General features: G+C 44.5%; 2 protein-coding genes across 7 annotated transcripts in view; both read left to right on the forward strand.

Annotated features, from left to right (window-relative positions):
- Positions 1–6,432, forward strand: part of slc16a6b (solute carrier family 16 member 6b) — a 16,045-nt gene extending 9,613 nt beyond the window's left edge. For 2 of the 3 annotated variants that reach the window (XM_061847047.1, XM_061847046.1), the window contains 5 exons: positions 1,357–1,590; positions 2,694–2,837; positions 3,508–3,636; positions 3,978–4,880; positions 4,976–6,432. In XM_061847047.1, coding sequence (XP_061703031.1) covers positions 1,359–1,590; positions 2,694–2,837; positions 3,508–3,636; positions 3,978–4,880; positions 4,976–5,235 — 1,668 coding nt within the window. In that variant the 5' untranslated portion in view covers positions 1,357–1,358 and the 3' untranslated portion in view covers positions 5,236–6,432. Of the gene's footprint in view, positions 1–1,356; positions 1,591–2,693; positions 2,838–3,344; positions 3,637–3,977; positions 4,881–4,975 lie in introns of those variants that run through there. The other variant, XM_061847048.1, reaches the window with a different exon arrangement.
- A 19,396-nt stretch (positions 6,433–25,828) lies between these two features.
- Positions 25,829–26,133, forward strand: part of LOC133515145 (uncharacterized protein C7orf57 homolog) — an 86,471-nt gene continuing 86,166 nt past the window's right edge. The window contains exon 1 of one of the 4 annotated variants that reach the window (XM_061847476.1): positions 25,829–26,122. The gene's annotated coding sequence lies outside the window, so the exon portion shown is untranslated. The remainder of the gene's footprint in view (positions 26,123–26,133) is intronic. The other 3 variants (XM_061847473.1, XM_061847472.1, XM_061847480.1) reach the window with 3 other exon arrangements.

Genomic DNA, 26,133 nt, shown 5'->3' on the forward strand with positions numbered 1-26,133 from the left:
ATATCAATGAGAAACAGTGCATGGACATCACTGCAGCATACACTGCAGCCCGCTTTTGGAGTTGCTGTTCTTGAACTGTCAGCCATTTTACTTGCTGTGCGTTCGCCTCTTTCATCCTTAGATTCCGCCCCAAACCAGCAGCAACACAGCACTGCTAAGGCTTGCCCAACAAGTAAACAAATTTGAAAAAAAAAAACCACTCAGATGCACCCCTGATAATCCCAGAATATTCTAACGAATCTTAACTCAACCAGCAACTCCCTAAATAAAAAGCACATACCCTGTCCGGTGAGGGAAAATAGCAATTTGGACCACAAGCTATACCTCATTAAATAATGTTTTTTTTAAAAATCTCATATCGTGTCATTCCCCACACAGCCCTTGGCTCTTTTGTGGACCAATGAGGCAAAATTAGAACTTCAAAGCTGTTTCGACTGCACAGAATGTACTGCCTTTAAAAATTCAGTGAGCAACCTAGACCAATACACGGATGCTGTTACAGTGTATGTGAGTTCCCGTGAAGAGGTGTGTGTACCAATGAAAACTTTTCGCACGTTCAATAAGAACAAGTCGTGGTTTACAGCCAGAATCAAGCAACGCCAATAGGCCAAAGACCTCCTATATCGTAGTGGGAATAGGACTCTGTCCAATCGCACTAGAAACCATCTGACTAAAGAAATTAACATTGCAAAAAGGGACTATGCAGCAAAGCTGGAAAAACGTTTGGCGCTAATAACCCCAAATCAGTCTGGGACCCATTACAAAGTAGGCAGGTTTTTGAAAAATTTTCAGCGTTTACTCCCGCTTTAACTTCTAACTACCGTGCTGCCCTGTGCAGTCGCACACTTCGCACATGCCAAAAACCGCCACAATATGCAAAAGCATTGAGAAATTGGTAAGTGGGATGCAAAGTTGACTTTATAAACCACAAAGGATGGGAGGAATAGATTAAAAAAATAGTTATAAACCAGAAAAAAGGTAGCGGCTTGTCATCCGATACTGATACTAATCACAAAAATTCCATTTGCAACACTAGAAGAGAACAGTTTACACAGGATTTATTGTCATTTTATGGTGCGGATAAAACAAATTTGGGATAATTTGCAACTCCAGTTTGTCTTTCCAAGAATAAAAAGTACAATAGAAAATATAAGACTGATATCAAACAAAACCTTTAGAATATACAGTATAAGCTGCCAAGCAAATGATTCAGCTGTTTTGACACTGAACAATGATATAGTCTCCCTATAGAAAACAACAATTACATTTGAGAAATTTATTCAGTTTCACAGGTTTGTAATAAAAATGTTTTCCCACTTTTAGTCATTTCAGAGATCTGTTCTGTTCTCATTGCAGACATGAGGGGGTCCAATTCCCAGGGTTGTCTGGGTCCTAAAGTCTACCCAGAGGTGCCCGAGGGTGGCTGGGGCTGGGCTGTTGCTGTCTCTTTCTTCATGGTGGAGATCTCCACCTACGGGACCCTCAAGAGTCTGGGGATCTTTCTTCAGGATTTAATGGAGGAATTTAAGGAGAGTAACAGTCGGGTGTCATGGGTCATCTCCATCTGTGTCTTCATCTTTACTTTCACTGGTGAGTTATTTGTGGGCTGTCATGCTTTTTTACCTTCAATTTTAAAACACTAATCATATCAAAGTGTTCAGGGCATGTATCGTAATGAAACTGAGGATTTGTATAAAAGTACTCAAAGGTTTGTGGGTACTAAGTGTACAAGTTATCAGTGACTTATAGCTGGATCAGACAAGACACATTTGGCACATCCTGTGTCTCGAGTAGAATACTGGCAACAATTAACGTATGATGATATCACTATCCTGTATTTTATGCTCATTTGGTTAATCTTGTCAAATCAAACTTGTTGGGAGGGGGCGGGTGTGAACGCGATCAAATACATCCTTGTTATGGAGCTAGTTTTAAGGACGCAATGGTTTGTGTTGAAAAAAAGAACCAAAAAAAATCATCCCTGGGTGAGGATGATTTGAGCTCTCCATTGTTCAAGGAGAGCTTGAGGTAATGTTTATGAACAAGTTCAATTAATGAATGTTCATATTTTGGACAACCGTGAACTGAGCAGAGCACGAGCTCTATACCGCACTGTGATTGGTAGGTTCAATTAATGAATGTTCATATTTTGGACAACCGTGAACTGAACAAAGCACGAGCTCTATACACCAATGTGATTGGTAGGTTTATCACCTACGCACATAACAGTGTAAAAGTGCCATTTATAAAAAACTTGAGGTTGGATCGCAAAAGGTCTGTGACACACCTTGTGTAGAGGTTCTAAATTTAATGTTGACAACAGCAAGATGTCGCAAGATGTAATCCTATTAGTTGAAGTCAAGGTACTGTGTCGAAGGTTTCTCATTTCTCGTTTCTCATATCATACTACATGGAAGATATTCCCTAGAAAATCAAACATGACTTTTCGTTTTGTTATTGTAGGGCTATCGTATGGCCAAGTCATGATCATACGTTATGTCAAACTACAAGGAATTCAGTAGACCTCTACAAAATATGTCAGGCCTGATCTGTCTAATCATGTCTCATAATAACGTTGGTAAAATCTTCTTTTGTGATCCTGACAGTAGTCCATGATTGCTGATTAATATTGTCATGAAACTTGTGATCTTGACGTATGCAGATATTTATCATGTGTCACTTTTTACCTGCAGCCCCCTTGTCCACCGTCTTGAGCAACCGTTTTGGCCACCGCCCTGTTGTAATGATGGGGGGGTTCCTCATCAGCTTGGGAACTATCACCTCCGCCTTCACCAACTCCATTAATGAGATGTACATCACCATTGGCATAGTCTCAGGTAATCCATATGCACTCTATTCCTTCGCAGCCATCAATACATCCAGCTGTATGTCTTTTGCCTGTCTGTCCTGCCATGTGACATTTTCAGTGATGGCTGTAACTGTTGCAGACATGTCTTGTCTGACACCCTGTTTATTTTGAACCAAAGGGACTTCTAGCAGTGTCAACAGCCAAATAGGTTTCTTCCAGAACTGTCCAATGAAGGTGTACTTCACTGTCTATGAAAGACAGCCACAACTTCTGCTGCAAATTATGACATTCTAAAATGAATGGAAAAGAAAGACCTAGTATGAAAGTAATACAATCAAAATTCCTTTGCAGATAATGAGTTAATTCATGAAATGAGGTGTGGATGTGAATTTTTCTTTTTTGGGGGACAAAGCACTGCTAGCTCTCCCAGCCTGACTACCATGTCTGCCTTTTAACTGACCACAACTAACTCAACCATCCCTTTTCTCTTCTCTCCCCGTTTCTTTTTTTGTCTTTACATGCCTTTGTCTTGCAGCTGCTGCTGTTGTCAAGCTGAACCCTCACAATCAACCCACCAGCTCTGACACAGGAGTGACCTGACACCTTGAACTTTGACCCAACCCTCTAGCCATGCAGTGTTCCTACCATGCGGGCCAGTGGCTGTCATGTCCCCTTTTTCTTGTCTCCTCTTTCTACAGGCCTTGGCTACTGTCTCTGCTTCCTCCCAACTGTTACAATTCTTGCCCAGTACTTCTCCAAGCTGCGAGCCCTTGTAACCTCCATTGCTTCTTCCGGAGAATCTTTCGCCATCCTTGCGTTTGCACCAGGTGAGTGTTTAACCATTACTTTCAATTCTTAAGCGATTTAGTATGTGCAGTAGTTCCTTCTATAATGATTAAAATTCCTAGAAAGGATTACAAACACTATGTAATTATTCATTTCAGTGGGGAAATCCTTCTCAAATCCTTTGAGAATTTTTTAAGTACGCACCACATTTTAGCAGCTGCTTTTGTTGTTTTTGTAACCTAGCACAGGCATACACAGGTATTTATGTGGCAAGTCCAAAGTTTAGAACAAAAATAACAAAAACAAAATAAAAGTCCGTTTACAATGAATGATTAATTTACAGTCATTCACATGCTAAATTATATGTATCGTCTGTCCACAGCCTTCATGAAGCTGAAGGAGCATATTGGATGGCGTTACTGTTTCATTGTCCTTGGGATTTTTCAGTCATCTATTATTGGTTTTGGGCTTATTCTTTGTCCAATCGTCATTCAACCAGAGCTTGAACAGGACGACACCGAAGTGGTAGAGTCACTCTCTCTGAAACATATTCAGGATGTTTATGAACTAGAAAACGAACAGACCAGAATCTCCATCAGTTCGGGAATTTCCCAGGGTTCCGAGGACTCAGGCGTCACTTCCCTTTGTGGCTCGAATGCTGATTTGGGGAATGCAGGGGCAGAAACCAAGGCAGAGTGGGAGCTGCAGGACAAAGAGGACCAGGAACTATCTTTGTCCAACCCCCCTTCACCAATCAAAGTGCATGCTGAGTCTAAAGTATCAGATGTTCCTGAATCATCAAGATCCAAACTCCTGGACTTCTCTGTCCTGAAAGACGGTGCCTTCATTTGCTACTCACTCTTTGGCTTGTTCGCTACTCTGGGTTTTTTTGCCCCTCAACTCTACATCGTTGAACTAAGTAAAAGCCACGGCGTGGAGCCCAGCTTGGCCTCCTATATGCTCTCTGTGATGGCGGTGGCTGAGATCTTTGGCCGTCTGTCCATCGGTGTGTTGCTGAACAAGGTCTCTTGCAGAAAGACCCTGGTGTTGCTGTGGTGTGTTGTTTTTTTATGCCTGGTGCTGGTGGCCTTCACCATTGTTTGGGACTTTTGGGGCCTAGTGATTTGCTGTGCTGTCTATGGCTACTTCCTGGGCACAGTGGCCTCCACCCACATCCCCATGCTGGCTGAGGAGGATGTGGTTGGCATCCACAAAATGGCGTCATGTGTGGGAGTATATGTCTTCATTCAGAGCTTTGCTGGACTTGCTGGACCACCTCTCGGAGGTATTACTTTTAATTTACTTTTTAAATCTCAGTGTGGTCTACTTTCATCACTTGGCTGTATTTCCATCCTAAAATGTTGTTACTTTTATCTCCAGGTGTGTTGGTGGATGTCACAGATAATTACGGTGCTGCCTTCTACTCCTGTGCTGTTGGGATGGGGCTCAGTGCAATCTGCCTTGCTTTGGTTGGACCAATTAAGTCCGGCATGTGCCAAAAACTGAGAGGGGAGATTGTCCAGCAGGACGATAAAACTTCCCAGGACAACGACCAGCCTGACTTTTTGGATGTGGACTTAGCAGTGGAGGACAGTCCCATCAAAAAATCTATAGATAAAGACAATATTTGTGGAGTATGAGCCCATCCTAGAAATAGCTATCAAAATACAAGTCCAATACACAGCAAGAGGCCACAGAAATTCCATCACTTATCTACAGCTGCTGCTCATTTCCAGTCTCAGGTGTCACTCACTGACTAACTTGAAGCATACTCCTAAATGAGACCAAAGAGAACCTTGCTGAATACATGGTTTCAAACCTTAATAGATAGTGTTCTGACACATCTCCATGTCTGCTGATTAAAAGAAGTCTCACAAGCTTCTGTAACCTCCACCAGAATAAGTCAGTTTTATTTACATCGCGCCAAATCTCAACAGAAGTTGTCTCAGGGCACTATAAACGTGGAGCTGGTCTAGTACCACGTGTCCATCTCAACCCTACACGAGCAAACACTAGAAATAGTGACGATTTCAACCACAGCAAGACTTAAGTTGTGCAAGCCACGATCCCTGCTCATTTAGGGTTAGGCATGCACCTTGTGAGCATGTCTAAGATAATTAAGACTCAGATGTTGGTGCAGAAAAGACTGAAAAAAGAAACACCACCTGAAGTCTTGGATTATCTGTTACCTGAGTGCATATGAAGCAATGAAAATACAAAATCTTATCTATACAGAGCCCGTCTGACTTCTCTTTATTAAATGTGTTACGTTTGTATATGTCACAGCAATATGGGATCACTTAATCGTTACCTAAATCAGGGAGCTCCCACTCACCTTTGAACCTGTTAGGTAAAAGTAAATGCAGTCAGTGTTTTTATTTCGCCTTAAAACCCCATTATTTTTTGTGGCTTTTGATAATGGCATTGATTTTATCTGTACAATTTTGTTATTTTGATTCTAGTTATTTCTAGTAGAATTATCTTGCTACACAACAGCATACCCATTGGAGTGGAGTGATGAACCTAGATACGTTTTATACACCAAAATGCAATGGTACATGTTTAATGAGATGGGCATGCATGTTCTATTATGCAAAAGTGTGAAGGAAGCCTCTGACAGCACAAAGATACTATCCTGAAGTGATCTTCACACACTCACTTGAAGTTTAGTTCACAAACCCTCTTGTAGTTTGTGTTTACCTTTTTATTTATATTTCTAATGGCCATTTGTTCATTTTTAATGCCAGTTTTAATTTTTTTAACAAGACATGGCACCCAGCTGCCTGTTAGGTATCATTTTTTTTTTTAATAAAACAAGGTGTAAATTGAGAAATGTGTGTATTTTTTTTATTTATTTTTTTAAAAAACCTTCCCAATCAAATGATTTAATCTTGAAGCAGCTTTACAATACGTGATTCATGGCTGGCTATATTCATGGTCAGGAGGAGACCATGGCCCTGCTCCCTTTATATAGCCAGCTTTTTGTCTGAAGCCCATATAATTTCTTCTTTTCCTTTCGGCTTGTCCCGGTAGGGGTCGCCACAGTGTGTCATATTTTTCCATCTTAGCCTATCTCCTGCATCTTCCTCTCTCATCTCAACTGCCCTCATGTCTTCCTTCACAACATCCATCAACCTTCTCTTCGGTCTTCCTCTCTCTTCTGCCTGGTAGCTCCATCCTCATTACCCTCATACCAATATACTCAGTCTCTCGCCTCTGGTTATGTCCAAACCATCAAAGTCTGCTCTCTCGAACCTTACCACACTCACCATTGCCCTGGATTGTTGACCCTAAATATTTGAAGCTATCCACCCTTGCTATCTCTTCTCCCTGTAGCCTCACTCTTCCCCCTCAACCCCTTTCATTCACGCACATATATTCGGTTTTACTTCTGCTGATCTTCATTCCTCTCCTTTCCAATGCATGTCTCCATCTTTCTAATTGTTCCTCCACCTGCTCCCTGGTAACACTGCATATCACAATATCATCTGCGAACAACATAATGCAAGGGGATTCCAGTCTCACCTCATCTGTCAGCCTATCCATTACCACTGCAAACAGGAAGGGGCTCAGAGCCGATCCTTGATGTAGTCCCACCTCCACCTTAAATTCTTCTGTCACACCTAAGGCACACCTCACCATTGTTCTGCTGCCATCATACATGTCCTGTACTATTCTAACATATTTATCTGCCACACCAGACTTACCAGTTTCTCTAAGTACTCTGTCATAGGCTTTCTCTACATCCACAAAGACACAATGTAGCTCCTTCTGACCTCAGTACTTTTCCACTAGCATCCTCAAGGCAAATAATGCATCTGTGGTACTTTTTCTAGGGATGAAACCATAATGTTGCTCACAGATACTTACTTTTGTCCTGAGTCTAGCTTCCACGACTCTTTCCCATAACTTCATTGTGTGGTTTATCAACTTTATTCCTCAATAATTCCCACAGCTCTGAACATCCCCTCTGTTCTTAAAAATGGGAACTAGTACACTTTTCCTCCATTCTTCAGGCATCTTTTTGCAGGAGCAGAAGCCTTTCCATTTTTCATCCTTCTAACTACCCCCTTATTAGTCATTGCCACTTCGTTGTTCTTCACACTTGCCTCTTCTACTCTTCCTTTACTCTCATTTTCTTCATTCATCAACTTCTCAAAGTATTCTTTCCATCTATTGAGCACACTACTGGCACCAGTCAACACATTTCCATCTCCATCCTTAACCACCCTTACCTGCTGCACATCTTTCCCATCTTCATCCCTGTCTGGCCAACCTGTAGAGATCCTTTTCTCCTTCTTTTGTGTCTAACCTGGTGTACATGTCGTCATATGCCCCTTGTTTAGCCTTTGCCACCTCTACCTTTGCCTTACATCGCACCTCAATGTACTCCTTGTGCCTCTCTTCAGTTCTCTCGGTGTTCAACTTTTTCTTTGCTAACCTCTTTCCTTGTATGACTTCCTGTATTTTTGGGTTCCACCAGCAAGTCCCCTTCTTCCCTTTTCTACCAGAAGACACACCAAGTACTCTCCTGCCAGTCTCCTTGATCACCTTTGCTGTAGTAGTCCAGTCTTCCAGGAGCTTCTCCTGTCCATCGAGAGCCTGTCTCACCTCTTTCCGGAAGGCTGCACAGCATTCTTCCTTTCTCAGCTTCCACATGGTTCTCTGCTCTACCTTTATCTTCTTAATATTCCTACCCACCACCAGAGTCATCCTACACACCACCATTCTATGCTGTCGAGCTTGTAGGGATTTGAGAGTTTGGAGGAAGATATGACCAATGATAAGAAAAAGTTAACAGCAAATGGATTTATTCCAAAGGAATGTGCAGTACAGACGTCTGGGTCTTATCTAGATATCTGCCGCACACGAGACGTGTGTCTTCTGGCAGGATAGCCAAAGAAGAAGACAAAAGCTGCCCAGTAACACAAGGTTTTTATATGTATGGGTCCATGGTAGAAGTGGCAGATCCATAGTCCACTTAACGTCTGAGAGCTTGGTATACTGCTTATCCTTTTCCATGAATATTTTCACAGCATCCAAAAGCTCAAAGAAGCAACAAAGTACCTTGCCTTTTGACAGCCACCTCACAGTGCAGTGCACCGGCAAGTCACCTGGAAGGGATTGGTCCAGCTCAGTGATTACATTTTTGAATGATCTGTACTTAAGTGCATGTGTGCGAATGTAGTTGACAATTTCCATCACAGACTTCATGACGTTATTTAATTTCAGTGCTTTAGACACATGTAGCTCCATGTGGATCATGCTGTGGAACTTCCAAAACTTGGAAAAAGTTTGGTCATCTTAGCAGAGGGCCAAAAGCCCGTTCACAGATCCAATCCTGGCTGACACTACACCCGTGACTATCGCATTTAGTTTCGATATGGGAAGATTTGCTGTTGCAAATGGAGCCACCATTGTTTCTTTCACATCTATGCCATGGTTTCTGTCTTTCAATGCCACAACATGAAGGAGTTCTTTGTGTAAAATAATATTGCAAACTGGCTTGTCTTGTATGTAACAACACTCACATCCAATGTGACACTAAAATATTTACAGGCTTGAAGGTCAAAGTGCAACTGTAATTCAATAGCCGTGTTCATATCTGATATTCTGTGTTCAGATGTGGGGCAGGACAGTAGCATGTCTGACACAATTAGTCTTAGTTTGTGATTTTCAGTTGACACAATTTCAACAAAGTCACTAAGGCAAGTTTTGAGGAACTCCACTTCGTTATATGGCTTTTTAGCAGGTGCTATATTCCGAGCATGTCACGTCCCATCGGAATGAGAGTAGGACCCAAATGCAGGAACTCGGAAGACGCAAGGTAGTTCAAGAAGAGACATTTATTATATGCAGAGGTAGGGGATCGAGCAGGCAGTCCGGTGCAGCAGCGGTAGTTGTGACGTTGGGCGAAGAGAGCAGATGAGCGGACAGGCAGGAGTCGGTACACGGGAACAATCAACGCAGGCAGAAGTATCAAAGGAGTCAGGCTTACAAGGTTGGTCGGAGAACGGACGAAGGTCGGTACACACAGGTTCGATCAGGGATACCGGAGCACACGAACGGGACATGAAGATCATACGAACTGGCCCCGGCCAGTTGTCATCGCGGTCATATAAATCCATAGCATAATCAGGCTGCATGAGGCGCAGGTGTGCACCTTCCAATCAGCGCACCTGCGCGGACACCCGCACAGCTCGTGCTGAAGCGGCAGGATCATGACAGAGCTAGCCTATATGATGCAAGCATTGCGGTCTCTTGAGTGCTTCCTAAATTTTTGGAACACTTGTGTCTGCTTTTCTGCCTGACCTTTCAACGTGACCAACTTGTGCTTGCGTAGTTCAGTTCCCTTTAGAAATTCCCGGTCAATGTCAGCATGGAGTGAACAGAAGTGCTGCTGAAGATTTGAAGCCTTGAAATGCACCAGTGATGCTTGACATATAAGGCAGAATGGCTTGCCAATAAGTTAAACAACGAAAAAAAACCTCCCCCACTCTTCTAAAACGTTCTGTGTTCATCTTCATATTTTCACTTTGCGGTGCATTTTCTACGTGCCATTTTGAGAAGTTATTTGCATCCATCAGCACTCATGCACGTGACGCAATCATTTGGTAATGCGCGTTATATGCACATATTGTAAAAATCACACAAACGCAACATTCAACGGGAATATAAAAGTCGCCTTTCACTCAATGTGAGCTTGGATAGGCTCTGGAACTCCCACGACCCTTGTGAGGATAAGCAGCTTGATGGACATGGATGAAAAAGCCACACGGACCAGGGCAAAGAGCCACGGGTTGGCCAGACCTGATATAATTGCTACATTGGCTTGATTTTGGTGCAGGCACTGCGGGTTCACTTCCCATTCAGTGTTGGTGAGAATGGTTGTCTCTCTATACGTGTCCTGTGACTGACTGTGCAGGGTGAGATCTCCTTTTACCCATAGTGAGATGTTTCGGCGCCCTCTGACCCTGAAAATGGTAAGCGGTATTGAGAAATCAAGGAATGGATATTTACGTATCACAAACACATACATTCGCGCAATAAAAAATTGGAGTCCAGGTAGTGCAATAAAATGGAAAAAAAAATACATCTCATTATGAGCCAAAAAAACAAACCAAATGAAATAAATATTCAATGTCAAAGTAATTGTATCTTAATTACGTTCAACCACCACTGATTAAAAACAAAACTTAGTTCAGGATGTCTTGTAACCAAAAATAAGCAACTGAACGACGGCGGCGTTTATGGCTGGCAAGGCACCACACAATAACGTTTTTGTTTCCTGGTCTTAATGGATTCCTAATTTAGGGCAGTTGTTGACTTCCCAAGAAGTCTTGCATTCATAATAATTGGAAGTAATAGTCTCTTATTGTATTTCTGTGGCTAAATGGAATTGTGATTAAATGAAATGATGTTTTTTGAAAGTGATGCGTGTGGGGGTTTCAACTCCCACATCCACCACATAAAACAAAACCTAAACACAACCTATCAAACTACTGATAAACCCTAAAAGCATGATAAACGTAACATGCACACAAACTGACACTCCGACACCATCTTGTTGCCAACCTGCTCTCTATAAACTTCAATATGCAAATGTGGTAATACCCAGGAGCAGTCCAAGCTTGAATGGTGCTCTGTGCTAGATCCTGATGAAAAACAATGGACTGGACTCCATATGTTCTTAAATGGAAATATATTGAATGTTAAAGAAAAAGTAGTTAGAAGTCAGCAATTGCTGATAGCCAGCCTCAAGCAAACATCCAAGCCATCATCAGTCCGAGCGGAACGGTATTTGAATTTAATAACCTTCATGTGGGAAAATGCAGACTCACATAAATAAGCGGAGCCAATTCATGCTGTCATGGTGACACTGTCTAAAAGTGTAGTTCTTGATAGCTGGAGGGGTTTTATCGAAGATATCTCTGCTTTGTTTTTAAAGTTTCTGAACGAGTGAGCTGCTTCAATGAATACCTCTTTTACCATCTCTGTGTCCTGGAAGGACATCAGTTGTTGCTTTCGCTTTTTATTGTCAACTATGAGAAAACAAACTGTTCGCCGGACAAATTTTACTTTCTTTCTCAACTCACTTTTTGAAGGAAAGTCATCCATCCATGCATCAGTATTCTGAGCTGCTTATCCTCACGGGGGTCACAGGAGTGCTGGAGCCTATCCCAGCTGTCATCAGTCAGGAGGCAGAGGTGCACCCTGATGTTTGCTAGCCAATCACAGGTCACATGGAGACAGACAACAGTCGCACTCACAATCAAACCTAAATACAATTTAGAGTGTCCAATTAATGTTGCATGTTTTTTGAGATGTGGGGGGGAAACCGGACTGGCCAGATAAAACACACAGAGTCATGGGGAAAACATACAAACTCCACACAGGCCAGGCCCGGATTGAACCCGAGTCCTTAGAACTGTGAGGTCAACGCTCTACAGCTGCGCCACTGAGCCGCACAAAGGAAAGTCGGTGCCATATTTTTTTATGAACAGTTAAAAAATTCTGCTCCAGATCCTTTCTTCGGAACAGAAATAGTAGGCAGAAGATGTGGCAAACACACTTTCAGGAGGACATTATTTCCTTGTGATTGCCTGGCACAAGTCCAAGGTGTACCTCACCTCTCGCCCAGTATTTTCCACAACAGGAACTTTCATATCTGCTCCGGTAGTTTAAGTTTCCCCTGTGTTCCTACCAAACAAGACTACAAGTACAGAAGGTTCCCTGAGGATTATTTACTTCTTTATGGGCCCCATGGTCTTTCAGCAGGACCTTTTGGTAACCACAAACTCTTCAAGGGGCAGGCTGTGTTGTTGAAGGATGATTTGTTGACAGATGTCTACAGCATCATATTTGTTTAATTTTTACATTTGCAGAACCACCTTTACTGGGTGTGTGCGACTATGCACAATGGGTCCAAATATGAGGTATAAAATAGGTTGACAGGGCGGCCCTGTAGCTCAGTGGTTAGAGCACGGGTTTGGTAAACCAGGGGTTGTGTGTTCATGTCCCACTGCTGCCTCCACTCCCTGAGAAGGGCTGCGTCAGGAAGGGCATCTGGTGTAAGAATTGTGCCAAAGAAGGGTTGTGTCAGGAAGGGCATCCAGCATAAAAATTGTGCCATCTAGTGTAAAAATTATGCCAAACATATGTGCGTTCATCTGAGATGACACGCTGTGGCGACCCCGAAAGGGACAAGCCGAAAGAAACCAACCAACCAACCAAAATAGGTTGACAAGCAAGATTTTTACTTTTTCCTAAGTCATACATGGAAAGAAGGCTACAGAAACTTTGTGCTCGCCAAGTCACCGGATAGTGTCCAGAGGTAGAGGTAAGGTATTTGCAACGGTGACCGTATTGCATCTCTAGTACCAACCAAATCAATCAACAGACGTTAATCAAATAAATGGATCCATTAATCCATTTTACCTCTTGAAGAGGAGCCTGAAGGAACACTCCGGTAAAAGCCGGGAAAACCATTTAAAATGAATAATGCAAGTCTGGTGAAGTCAATAGGGGCCCGGCTCGATGCATTCATATTATATACAGTATATATTGCATATGGTGCACCTACTTAGATGTTATACCAGCAGGCATATGACAGTTTTATGCAGATCTAGATAACGCAATTGAAGCCTATGATTGGTCTGTGACGGAAAGCAGTTCTGGCCACAAAACAAGTGTTCAAGAACTTCTGTGGTCTCTTAACCTCCTACGCCGGCCTGAGCCACGTATGGAAGAACTCAGCATTGAACCTATTCCAACCTGACCTTATACTGTGAAGAAAATAAGTATTTGAACACCTTGCTATATTGCAAGTTCTCCCACTTAGAAATCATGGAGGGGTCTGAAATTTTCATCGTAGGTACGTGTCCACCGTGAGAGAGACCATCTAAAAAGAAAAATCCAGAAATCACAATGTATGATTTTTTTTAACAATTTATTTGTGTGACACAGCTGCAAATACTTATAGTATTTGAACACCTGAGAAAACCAATGTTAATATTTGGTACAGGAGCCTTTGTTTGCAATTACAGAGGTAAAACGTTTCCTGTAGTTGTTCACCAGGTTTCCACACACCGCAGGAGGGATTTTGGCCCACTCCTCCACACAGATCTTCTTTAGATCAGACAGGTTTCTGGGCTGTCCCTGAGAAACACAGAGTTTCAGCTCCCTCCAAAGATTTTCTATTGGGTTTAGGTCTGGAGATTGGCTAGGCCACGCCAGAACCTTGATATGCTTCATACAGAGCAACTCCTTGGTTTTCCTGGCTGTGTGCTTCAAGTCATTGTCATGTTGAAAGACCCAGCCACGACCCATCTTCAATGCTCTAACTGAGGGAAACAGGTTGTTCCCCAAAACCTCACAATACATGGAGACTGTCATCCTCTCCTTAATAGAGTGCTGTCATCCTGTCCCATGTGCAGAAAAACATCCCCAAAGCATGATGCTACCATCCCCATGCTTCACAGTAGGGATGGTATTCTTGGGATGGAACTCATCATTTGTCTTCCTCCAAACATGGTTAGTGGAATTATGTTCAAAAAGTTCCATTTTGGTCTCATCTGACCACAAAACCTTCTCCCATGAATCCTCACACAAATGATCGGTGGCAAACTGAAGACGGGCCTTGACATATGCTGGTTTAAGCAGGGGAACCTTCCATGACATGCATGATTTCAAACTATGACGTCTTAGTGTATTACCAACCTTGGAAACGGTGGTCCCAGCTCATTTCAGGTCATTGACCAAATCCTGTTGTGTAGTCCTGGGCTGATTCCTCACCTTTCTAAGGATCAATGAGACCCCACATGGTGATATCTTGCATTGTGCTCCACTCCAATTGAGATTGACCATGACGGTCAAGCTTCTTCCATTTTCTAATGATTGCTCCAACAGTGGAACTTTTTTCACCAAGCTGCTTGCCAATTTCTCTGTAGCCCTTTCCAGCCGTGTGGATTTGTACAATTTTGTCTCTGGTGTCTTTGGACAGCTCTTTGGTCTTGGACTTGTTACAAGTTTTGAGTCCTACTGATTGTATGGGGTGGACAGATGTATTTATGGAGCTCATGACCTCACACAGGTGCATCTGATTCGGGATAATACATGGAGTGGGGATGGACTTTTAAAGCGGGACTAACAGGTCTTTGAGGGTCAGAATTCTAGCTGATAGACAGGTGTTGAAATACTTATTTGCAGCTGTATCACACAAATAAATCATTAAAAAATCATACATTGTGATTTTCGGATTTTTATTTTTAGATTATCTCTCTCCCAATGGACATCCACCTACGATGAAAATTTCAGACCCCTCCATGATTTGTAAGTGCGAGAACTTGCAATATAGCAGGGTGTTCAAATACTTATTTTCTTCACTGTATTACTAATACTAATACTAACTGGACCAGCAGGTTGTGTTTGTGTGTCCCAACAATGGCACAAGGCAAAAAAATACTCAGTTCTTTCAATATTAATGGAGAAAGTTAAAAAAGAAATGATGTTGTTTTAAGATGCAATGACTGACGGAGTATGTGAATAATCGAAGAAAAAGTGGTTAAACTGGATTTTCTCTTTTCGAGTGGGAAAGGCCTGGTCTGAAGCCAAAGTAAAAAGTGCAGGATGATATCGTGTGTAGTTTTAAAATTCCACCTTGGCAAAGCCTTACCCAGGATGAAAGCACAGACAATACAGTGCACAAAAAGCTAATTCTGTATTTTTAAATAAAAACAATACAACACCATTTAAACTCCAAGCCATCAGAGAAACATCTGAATCAAGCAGCCGTGAGTGAATTCAAGCAGCTGCAAGGAGCGAGCCTTGACTCGGAGCAACTTCATTCGCTGGACATTGGCATGAACAAGGTAAACAAAGTGAAATTCCGACCTACCATGGATGACAAATGGCGAACACAACGTTATTAAAAGGCAGCCCCGGGTGAGTTACGCCACAATTTGTGAATGGATTGTGAATACTTGGGCTAACGTGTCTGCTTCCGATTGAGGAAGCAGGAAAACTAGCAGCTTTGCCAAGTCAAGAAGACGAAGCTTAGTTTCCGCGGAAACAAGGCGAGGTGGCCCGAGTTGGAAGAACAATAGGAGCAATGGATTAATGAACAAATAACAACCGCCATGAAAAATCAAGCAAAGCTAATGAACTAGGAGCTTGCTATTATACTGGGAGCCTAGATGAAGCAACTTCATTCGCTGGACATCGCTGTGAACAGGGTAAACAAAGCGAAATTCTGAGCGGTGAGGGATGACAAATGGCGAGCACAACTTTATGAGCAGGCAAACGCGGGCGAGTTACGCCACAATTTGTGAATGGATTGTGGATGCTTGGACTAATGTGTCTGCTTCCTGCTGAAAAATTGAGTTTGCTTGCACTTTAAGTATTTAACAATGTAGCTATACAATATACAGTGAAGAAAATGAGTATTTGAACACTCTGCTATATTGCATCACACTTGGAAATCATGAAGGGGTCAAAATTTTTCATCGTAGGTGCATGTCCACTGTGAGAGAGATAATATAAAAACAAAAATCCAGAAATCGCAAAGTATGATTTTTTTAACGATTTATTTGTGTGATACATCTGCAAATAAGTATTTGAACACTCTTATGTTAATATTTGGTACAGTAGCCTTTGTTTGCAATTACAGGGGTGAAACGTTTCCTGTAGTTGTTCACCAGGATTAGACACACTGCAGGAGGAATTTTGGCCCACTCCTCCGCACAGATCTTCTCTCGATCAGACGGGTTTCTGGGCTGTCACTGAGAAACACAGAGTTTCAGCTCCCTCCAAAGATTTTCTATTGGGTTTTGGACTAGAGACTGGCTAGGCAACGCCAGAACCCTGATATGCTTCTTACGGAGCCACTCCTTGGTTTTCCTGGCTGTGTGCTTCAGGTCATTGTCATGTTGAAAGACCAGCCACAACATATCTTCAATGCTCTGACTGAGGGAAAGAGGTTGTTCCCCAAAACCTCACAATACATGGACACTGTCATCCTCTCCTTAATACAGTGCTGTCAGAAAAACACCCCCAAAGCATAATGCTACCACCCCCATGCTTACCAGTAGGTATGGTGTTCTTGGGATGGAACTCATCATTTGTCTTCCTCCAAACACGGTTAGTGGAATTCTGACCAAGAAGTTCCATTTTGGTCTCATCTGATCACTAAACTTTCTTCCATGACTCCTCTGTATCTTCCAAATGGTCAGTGGAAAACTTAAGACGGGCCTTGACATGTGCTAGTTTAAGCAAGGGAACCTTCCATGCCGTGATTTCAAACCATGATGTCTTAATGTATTGCCGCAGTCACCTTGGATACGGTGGTACCTGCTTTTTTCAGGTAAATGACCAAGTCCTGACGTGTAGTCCTGGGCTGATTCCTCACCTTTCTAAGGATCAATGAGACCCCATGAGGTGATATCTATCATGGGGCTCCACTCCGATTGAGCTTGACCGTCATGTTTATCTTCTTCCGTTTTCTAATGATTGCTCCAACAGTGGACCTTTTTTTCACCAAGCTGCTTGGCAATTTTTCCGTAGCCCTTTCCAGCCGTGTGGAGTTGTATAATTTTGTCTCTGGTGTCTTTGGACAGCTCTTTGGTCATGGTCATGTTACAAGTTTATGCCTTACTGGTTGTATGGGGTTGACAGGTGTCTTTATGCCGCTAAAAACCTCACACATGGAGTGGAGTGGAGTGGAGTGGAGTGGAGTGGACTTTACAGGTGGACAAACAGGTCTTTGAGGGTCAGAATTCTAGCTGATAGATAAGTGTTCAAATACTTATTTGCAGCTGTATCACACAAATAAATCATTTGAAAAAATCATATATTGTGATTTCTGGATTTTTTTAGATTATCTCTTACAGTGGACATACACCTATGACGAAAATTTCAGACCCCTCCATGATTTCTAAGTGGGAGAACTTGTATTATAGCAGGGTGTTCAAATACTTATTTTCTTCACTCTATTTTCCAATACATTCCTTCAAGTTTTACATCGACCAGAATAAAAGAACTAGGCAATTGGCTTTTCTTTATCCACTTGCAATGTAGTGCAAATGAAGCAAATATGGTCCCACTACCACTATTATGGTGCCTGCCACAGCAGTTGCCTTAGTAACAAGCTCTCTGGTACTCTCTATGTTTTAGTGTTTTTCATTCATCTTTGGAGATGTTCGGCGACTTACTCACACAATGGAAGACTTCAAACTCTGGCTTCAACCAACAATCAGGAATGCCGGAAAAATCATCGGTGCCCTTGCACACACCCTTGAGGACTTGCATGGTGCCAGAACTAAGACAAGAGCATGGAAAAATCTTCGTGGGCCCTCTACATCCTTGTCACCACCTCTTCCAGCTCTTTCACTCACGGTCAAAGCAAGCAGACATTGCAACAGCTTCTTCCTTTTTGGCATTAAATTGCTTGTGCATCATTAGCACAGCTGTAATTGTATCAGCATGAGCACATTACCAGTAACTCAGTGACTCTGCGTAGTGTGCTGTTATGGATTAGAGGGTTTTTTTCAAAATGGCTTTCTATTGTTGAAGTAGGGCAGCTCCAATTGTCAGGGACAAGTTCCCTGTGTGTTTTTGAAATACCTGTAAATAAAGATGAATCAAAATGATTCAGAGGATTGGCCGTAGCCGGCGGGCAAGAAATAAAGTACTCGAATGCCTTCGCCTTGCTATAAGAAGCCATGGGGGGCGAGCGTCACTGTAGCCTCTCAGAGAACTCTCTCATCGGCCATCCACGTGCCAGCAGCCTGGCATGGCTGAGCTTGTAGAGGCAGGTACCACAGATGCCGGCCCCCGAAGACCCGCTGAAGTGGACACCATTCACTTCATCTGCGCCACACTGAGTTAGTCTCAATCCTTGTAAAGCACAAACCACCAAATCTTGGATTGTTGGCGCACTAAAAGAGAACATGAACTCAGATTAGACACGGGTGACAAGAGAGGGGGCTATTTTGAGCTCTACTCCCTCATGTGCAATAACAAGGCTTAAAATAAAAAAAAAAAATTCTTTAAGCAGCTGTTTTGCTCGTAATTTCTTCATTTCAGGAGCAGCTTTCTAATTTTGAGGAGCAATGCTTTGCAGGTAAACCACAGAGGGACCCGAAGCAAGGATTTTACTAAGAAATGAAAATACAACTATGTACGGGGGAGTGGAAAGGGTTGCAGATAAGGAATATTTTAATATTCGAGTATCCTACTGAAACAACCAAGTGCTTGGATAAGCTAAATTTTTGGTTAGTTAAAGAGCCATTGTGAATACAAAGGGAAACTAAGACCCTTCACTTAATATCATAGAACTAATTGCTTTCCTTTTTATATAATCAACATGTTTTATTTCTTAAACACACTGTATAAAGTATTATATCATATATATATATATATATATATATATATATAATTTGGGGGGGGGCAAGAACAGCCTTTGTGGATCCAAAATTAAGTGGGAAACCCTACATTGGGTCTATGTTGTGCATTTATGAACTTAGACCAGCTGACTAGGAATAAGACAAATATTCTTTGTAATACTAGAAGTTTTGGAAGTGATCAATTCGTTCAAACTAAAATAAACAATCCTCGAGACAAAAAACAGATATTTCCTTCACATGACTTTACCAAAGCCCTCCTCTGTTTGGGTACATGACCCATTTTGCTCTTATTCCTCTCTGGCCATTTTCCACTTTTTTCATCAACTGTACATGCACTTGAGCACACACGCTGCCTTTGGTGTGGGCAGTGTGGGATCAATTCCCGGTCAGTTTTGGTGTCGATATCTGTCCTGCGACTGACTGGCGACCAGTTCAGGGTGTAGTCCGCCTATTGCCTGAAGCTAGCTGGGATAGGCTCCAGCTTTCCCCCAAACCTGGTACTCATAATTAATAGAGATGCTGCACAGGGCTAATGATATGATAGATAGACAAAACGTTAATCTCATTCATTTGCACTATGTTAATTTCACTTTCAACCAGAGTCTGACGATACAAAATACTACTTTGTCCATCCATCTTGGGTGGGGGGAATGGTTTGTGTTACAATGAATGGGAGCTTGTGTTGCATTTTATTATAAAACGCTTCCACACTTTTGCCACTTTTTCTCTTTTTGTTCTTGATTGAGAGTGTATTTTTGATGGTTCTGCAACAGCTGAGACTTGCTCATTTAAAACCCTTGAAGGTCAGAGGACAAAGATGCTATAGTTAGTTAAAATTCATATTTGCAGCATTTATCTTCTGTAAAACCTCCACGTCATTTATAGCAAGTTGTTAATTATAGGGCAGCACGGTGAGCAGCTGTAGAGCATTGGCCTCACAGTTCATAGGACCAGGGTTCAGATCCCGGCCCTGGGGTTTGCATGCACCAGCATTAGTTTTCTCCAGGCTCTGCGGTTTCCTCACACATCCCAAAAACATGAATTAATTGGAGACTCGAAATTGCCCTTAGGTGTGATTGTGCGTGTGACTGCTGTCTATTTCCATGTGCCCTGCAATTGACTGGCAACCAGTTCAGGGTGTACGCTGTCTCCTGCCCGATTACAGTTGGGATAGGCCCCAGCAACACTTGTGAGGATAAGCGGCTTTAAAAAAATTAAGGAATGTCAACTATAGTTTCGCTAAAAATTGGGTCTTTATTACACGCATTGAGCAATGCAGCTCTATGGGCGCATAGGCCAGTGCAATCTGTAGGCCGGTCCCAAGCCCAGATAAATGCTGAAAGTTGCGTCCGACATAAAACTGTGCCAAACAAATATGAGCATTCATCCATAGACTACCATACCGGATTGGTCATGGCCCGGGTTAACAACGTCTGCCGTTAACCTGCAGGGCGTTGGTGGAAATTCAACTACTGTGGGTCAAAGACTAAGAAGAGGAGGAAAGCGAATTTGGTGGCAGAAGAAGATTAGGAATGCACAAAGCCTATAACTCAGCGTAGGGACTTTGAATGCTGCGACTATGACAGGAAAAGCTCAGGAGTTGGTTGACATGATTAGGAGAAAGGATGATATATTGTGCATCCAAGAGAGCAGGTGGAAAGGTCGTAAGGCTCGAAGATTAGGGGCAGGGTTTAAATCGGGGGTTTCAAACCCAATTTACCTCAGAGCCGCTGGAGGCAGCGTCCGGCTGAAGCTGGGCCGCCTCCTCGGTGCACATGCACTCACACCCAATTTCAATTGGAAATTTAAAAGAAAGTTCAATCTTCTCAAACATCTTTTTCTTTCTTTTTTTGAAAAGTGAAACACATTAAGATAAGCTAGGAGGCAGCACGGTGGTGCAACTGGTTAGACCGTTGCCCTCACAGTTTTGAGATCCTGGATTCAAATCCTTGCCCCTCTTGTGTGGAGTTTGCATGTTCTTCCAGTGCCTGCGTGGGTTTTCCCCGGGCATTCCGGTTTCCTCCAACATCCACAAAAACAGGCATTAATTAGGGACTCTAAATTGGTCTTAAGTGTGATTATGAGTGCAATTGTTGTCTGTCTCTATGTGCCCTGTGATTGGCTGGCAACCAGTTTAGAGTGTACCCCATCTCTTGCCCGATGATACCTGGGATTGGTGCCAGCACCTGGTGAGGATAACTGGCTCGGAAAATGAATGAATGAATTAAAAAAGATAAACAAAGATGCTTGTGTCAACAAGTGTACAATACTACTAGTAAAACACTACATGGCAATGCTGCTTGTAATTTTCACTCAGAAAAATATTTTTCTGCTTGCACACTATAATCACACACTATAAATATTATCTCATGGCTTGCAAATGGCCCACAGGCCGCCAGTTTGAAACCTCTTGTTTAGATTATATTACCATGGAGTTGATAGTTAGAAATGGAGGAGGGGTTATTTTAAAGGAAGAGCTGGCTAAGAATGTCTTGGCGGTTAAAAGAGTATCAGATCGAGTGATGAGGCTGAAACTTGAAATTGAGAGTGTTCTCTATAATGTGATTAGTTGCTATGCTGCACAGGTAGGATGTGACCTTGAGTTGAGCAGTTGGAAAGGCAGTAAGGCCAGACGTTTAGTGACAGGGTTCAAATTATTTTCCCATGGTGTAGATGGGAAGAAATATGGAGTTGAAGTTATTTCAAAGAAAGAGTGAGCTAAGGATATCTTGGAAAAGAAAAGAGTATCAAATTGAGTAATGAGACTGAATTTTGAAAATGAGGGTGTTATGTACAATGTGATTAATGGCTATCCCCCAATGGTAGGATGTGACCTCAAGGTGAAAGAGAAATTCTGGAAGAAACTACATAAAGTAATGCTGAGCATCCCGGACAGAGAGAGAGTTGTGATTGATGTAGCTTGTAATGGAGATGTTGGTGAAAGAAAGAGGGGCGACGAAGGCGTTATGGGTAAGTACGGCATCCAGGAAAGGAACTTTGAGGGACAGATGGTGGTGGACTTTGCAAAAAGGATGGAAATAGCAAAAGTGAACACCTTTTTTCCAGAAGAGGCAGGAATTTAGGGTGGCCTAAAAAAGTAGAGGTAGAAGCACGCAGGTGGATTACATTTTGTGCAGATGATGTAATTTTAAGTTACTGACTGCAACGAAGTGGTAGGAGAGTGTAGCTCGACACCAAAGGATGGTGGTGTGTAGAATGACTCTGCTGGTGGGTAGGAAGATTAAAAAGACAAAGGTAGAGCAGAGAACCATGTGGTGGAAGCTGAGAAAGGAAGAATGTTGTGCGGCCTTTTGGAAAGAGGCGACACAGGCTCTCGATGGACAGCAGAAGCTACCGGAAGACTATAGCCAAGGTGATCAGAGAGACAGGCAGGAGAGTACTTGGTGTGTCTTCAACTAGGAAAGGGGAGAAGGAGACTTGGTGGTGTAACCCCAAAATACAGGAAGTCATACAAGGAAAGAGGTGAGTGAAGAAGAAGCGGGACACTGAGAGGACTGAGGATAGGTGAAAGGAATCCATTGAGATGCGATGTAGGGCAAAGGTACAGGTGGCGAGGGCCATACCAGAGGCATATGATGACATGTACACCAGGTTGGACACGAAAGAAGGAGAAAATGATCTCCACAGGTTGGCCAGGCAGAGGGATAGAGATGGGAAGGATGTGCAGGATGTCAGGATAGAAATGGATGTGTTGACTGATGCTAGTATTGTGCTAAATAGATAGAAAGAATACTTTAAAAAGTTGATGAATGAAGAAAATGACAGAGAAGCAAGAGTAGAAGAGGCAAGTGTGAAGGACCAGGAAGTGGCGATGATTAGAATGGGGGAAATTAGAAAGGCAAAGAGGATGAAAATTGTAAAGGCAGTTGGTCCTGATGACAGCAGTGGAGGTATGAAAGCAATTTGGAGAGGTGGCTGTGGAGTTTTTGACCAACTTGTTCAAGTGAATACTAGCAGGCAAGAGTATGATTGAAGAATGGAGGAAAAGTGTGGTTCTTCCCATTTTTAAGAACAAAGGCGATGTGCAAAGCTGTGGGAACTTTAAAGGAATAGAGTTAACGAGAAGAACATGCGAACTCCACACATATCGGACAGGCATTTGAACCCCAGTACTTAGAACTGTGAGGCCAACACTCGAGCCAGTTGCATCACTGTGCTGCCACATTCTGAATCCTATTTATTGATTGAACAGCTGTATATCTGCTATATAGTCATCAAAATGGCAGATATGTTTTATAAAGGGGTTCTAGAGTTATCAAGAAAATGTTGAATATCTTTGTCCCCTTACCTTTAAATGCTCTTATATTCAGCTGAGTTGAGTGGGTGTCCCGAAGTGGGCAGGTGTAATAGAGAAATATTTGAATGTAATTACCAAAACTTCACACTGTTGGTTATTTCAAATCCTGTAATTTGTCTGCAGTTTTGTTGTTCAAAGGCTTTTGTATTCAAACGACAAACTGGCAAGATGTCAAACTTAAATCATGTCACAAACTAACTTCGCCCTAAAAGAAGGGAAAAAATATTACGGTGGAAAGAAATAAAACAGGTGACTCATCAAAATAATCTAAAGTACTGTATATACAACTGTACAGAGGCCCCAGATGAAGTTCTTCTTAGGGCCCAATAAAGACTTGCGATAGTTATGGCATAGGAGTACTGTAGTGTTGCAACACTCAGAACTGGTTTTACATTTGATGGTCTTGGTGTCACGTCCCATCGGAACGAGAGGTAGGACCCAAATGCAGGAACTCGGAAGACGCAAGGTAGTTCACGAAGAGACACGTTTATTGTATGCCGAGGTCGGGGATCGAGCAGGCAGTCCGGTGCAGCAGCGGTTGTTGGGGCATCGGGCGAAGAGAGCAGATGAGCGGACAGGCAGGAGTCGGTACACGGTGAAACAATCAACGCAGGCAAAAGGATCAAGGAGTCAGGCTTGAAAGGTTGGTCGGAGAACGGACGAAGGTCGGTACACACAGGATCAATCAGGAGTACGAGAGTGCTGGAACGGGACATAAAGGTCAACGAACTGGTGGAGGACCAGTCGTCACCGGGTCCTATATATACGGGGGATGATCAGGCCGCATGAGGCACAGGTGTGTGCCTCCCAATCACCACAGCCGCATAGCTCGTGCTGAAGCGGCAGGATCATGACAGTACCCCCCCCCCCCCCTCAAAGGCACGGCTCCCAGACGTGCCTAAACGAAAAAAACAGACACTAATTAACACAGGCAGGGGTGGGCGGAAGGGGATCCGGAGGAGGGCACGCCCCCCCCGAACCCCAGACTGGTGGCCATCCAGGCCACCAAACACAAGGCGTCCGGGCGGACAGGTCAGGAGGACGACCCGGACGCCAAGCACCAGGGTCCCCACGGGGCGATTCGGGCGGACGACCTCTGTGAGGAACCAAACGGTGAGGCAGGAACCAGAACGAGGCAGGCCACTGCTCCGGACGAGAACCTCCCACGCCGTCGTTGCAAGACGACCAGGGATTGGTCGCCAACGAGGCCAGGTCCTGGAGCGGCTGGGCGAACTCAGGAGTGAAGAAGATGATGGAGAGCAGGACCAGAGCCATGACCGCCACCCCGAAGTCTCTCCAGCTCCTGCTGGACAGGGACGTGAGAAGGCGGCGGCGCCAGTACCGCCCCCTCCTGGACAGCAACTTGAGGCGGCGGCGCCAGTACCGCCCCCTCCTGGACAGCAACGTGAGAAGGCGGCGCCAATACCGCCCCCTCCTGGACAGCAACGTGAGAAGGCGGCGCCATCACCGCCCCCTCCTGGACAGCAACGTGAGAAGGCGGCGCCATCACCGCCCCCTCCTGGACAGCAACGTGAGAAGGCGGCGCCATCACCGCCCCCTCCTGGACAGCAACGTGAGAAGGCGGCGCCATCACCGCCCCCTCCTGGACAGCAACGTGAGAAGGCGGCGCCATCACCGCCCCCTCCTGGACAGCAACGTGAGAAGGCGGCGCCATCACCGCCCCCTCCTGGACAGCAACGTGAGAAGGCGGCGCCATCACCGCCCCCTCCTGGACAGCAACGTGAGAAGGCGGCGCCATCACCGCCCCCTCCTGGACAGCAACGTGAGAAGGCGGCGCCATCACCGCCCCCTCCTGGACAGCAACGTGAGAAGGCGGCAGCAGCATCACCAACTCCACCTCCTCCTGGACGGGAGCGTGAGGCGGCTGGGGAACTGTCGCCACCTCCTGGACAGGAACGTGAGAAGGCAGCGACCCCGTCGCCGCCTCCTGGACAGGAACGTGAGGACGTGCCCGTAGCCGACAGAGCAGGAACGGGGAGCGGCCGCGGGCCGGTCGCCGACAGAGCAGGAACGGGAAGCGGCCGCGGGCCAGTCGCCGACAGAGCAGGAGTGTGGAGCGGCCGCGGGCCGGTCGCCACTGCCACTCCAGAGCACGGACGAGAAGCGGCTGTGGAGACGTCGCCACCTCCTGGACAGCAGCGTGAGGCGGTATCGGGTCGGTCCCCACTGCCACGTGAGCTTGCAGTGCATCCGTTGAAACAGCAACGTGGGCGTGGCGCGGTGGCGAATCCGTTTCCAGGGCAATGTGAACCTGAGTAGGCGGGGAGTCAGTCGAAACTGACACATGGGCGTGTCTCGGGAGCGGGTCAGTTCCAACTGCCGCGTGAGCTCTGCTCGGAACCCCCAAAACCTCGACGTGGGAATGGCGAGGAGGCGGGTCAGTCTCCACAGCTACGTGCACTTGGCGAGGTGGCGAGTCTGTTCCCACTGTGGCGTGCACTTGGCAAGGGGGCGGGTCGGTTTCCACGGCAACGTGAACCTGAGTCACCAGTGAGACCGTCGCCGTTGCGACGTCAGCGTAGCTCGGCTGGTTCGCCAATCTTTGCCGGACCTGGGCCGTGAGAGCCGCCAATTCCGCGCTCTGCCGCTCAATCTCTGCCCGCAGTTCGCGGCGGAACACCTCGTGATTTGGCGGCACCTCCTTCCTCTGGGCTGGAAGCCTCGCCACCAGCTGCGGGTCTGCCGGTCTCACCGTTACCGGCGAGGAGTGGGAGGACTGTTTCTTCGTTGCTGCGCAGCGAGAGACGAGGTCCCGGGTCTTGGTGTCACGTCCCATCGGAACGAGAGGTAGGACCCAA

This window comes from Syngnathoides biaculeatus, chromosome 16 (genome assembly GCF_019802595.1).
Source record: "Syngnathoides biaculeatus isolate LvHL_M chromosome 16, ASM1980259v1, whole genome shotgun sequence".
In the NCBI taxonomy this organism is placed as follows: domain Eukaryota; kingdom Metazoa; phylum Chordata; class Actinopteri; order Syngnathiformes; family Syngnathidae; genus Syngnathoides; species Syngnathoides biaculeatus.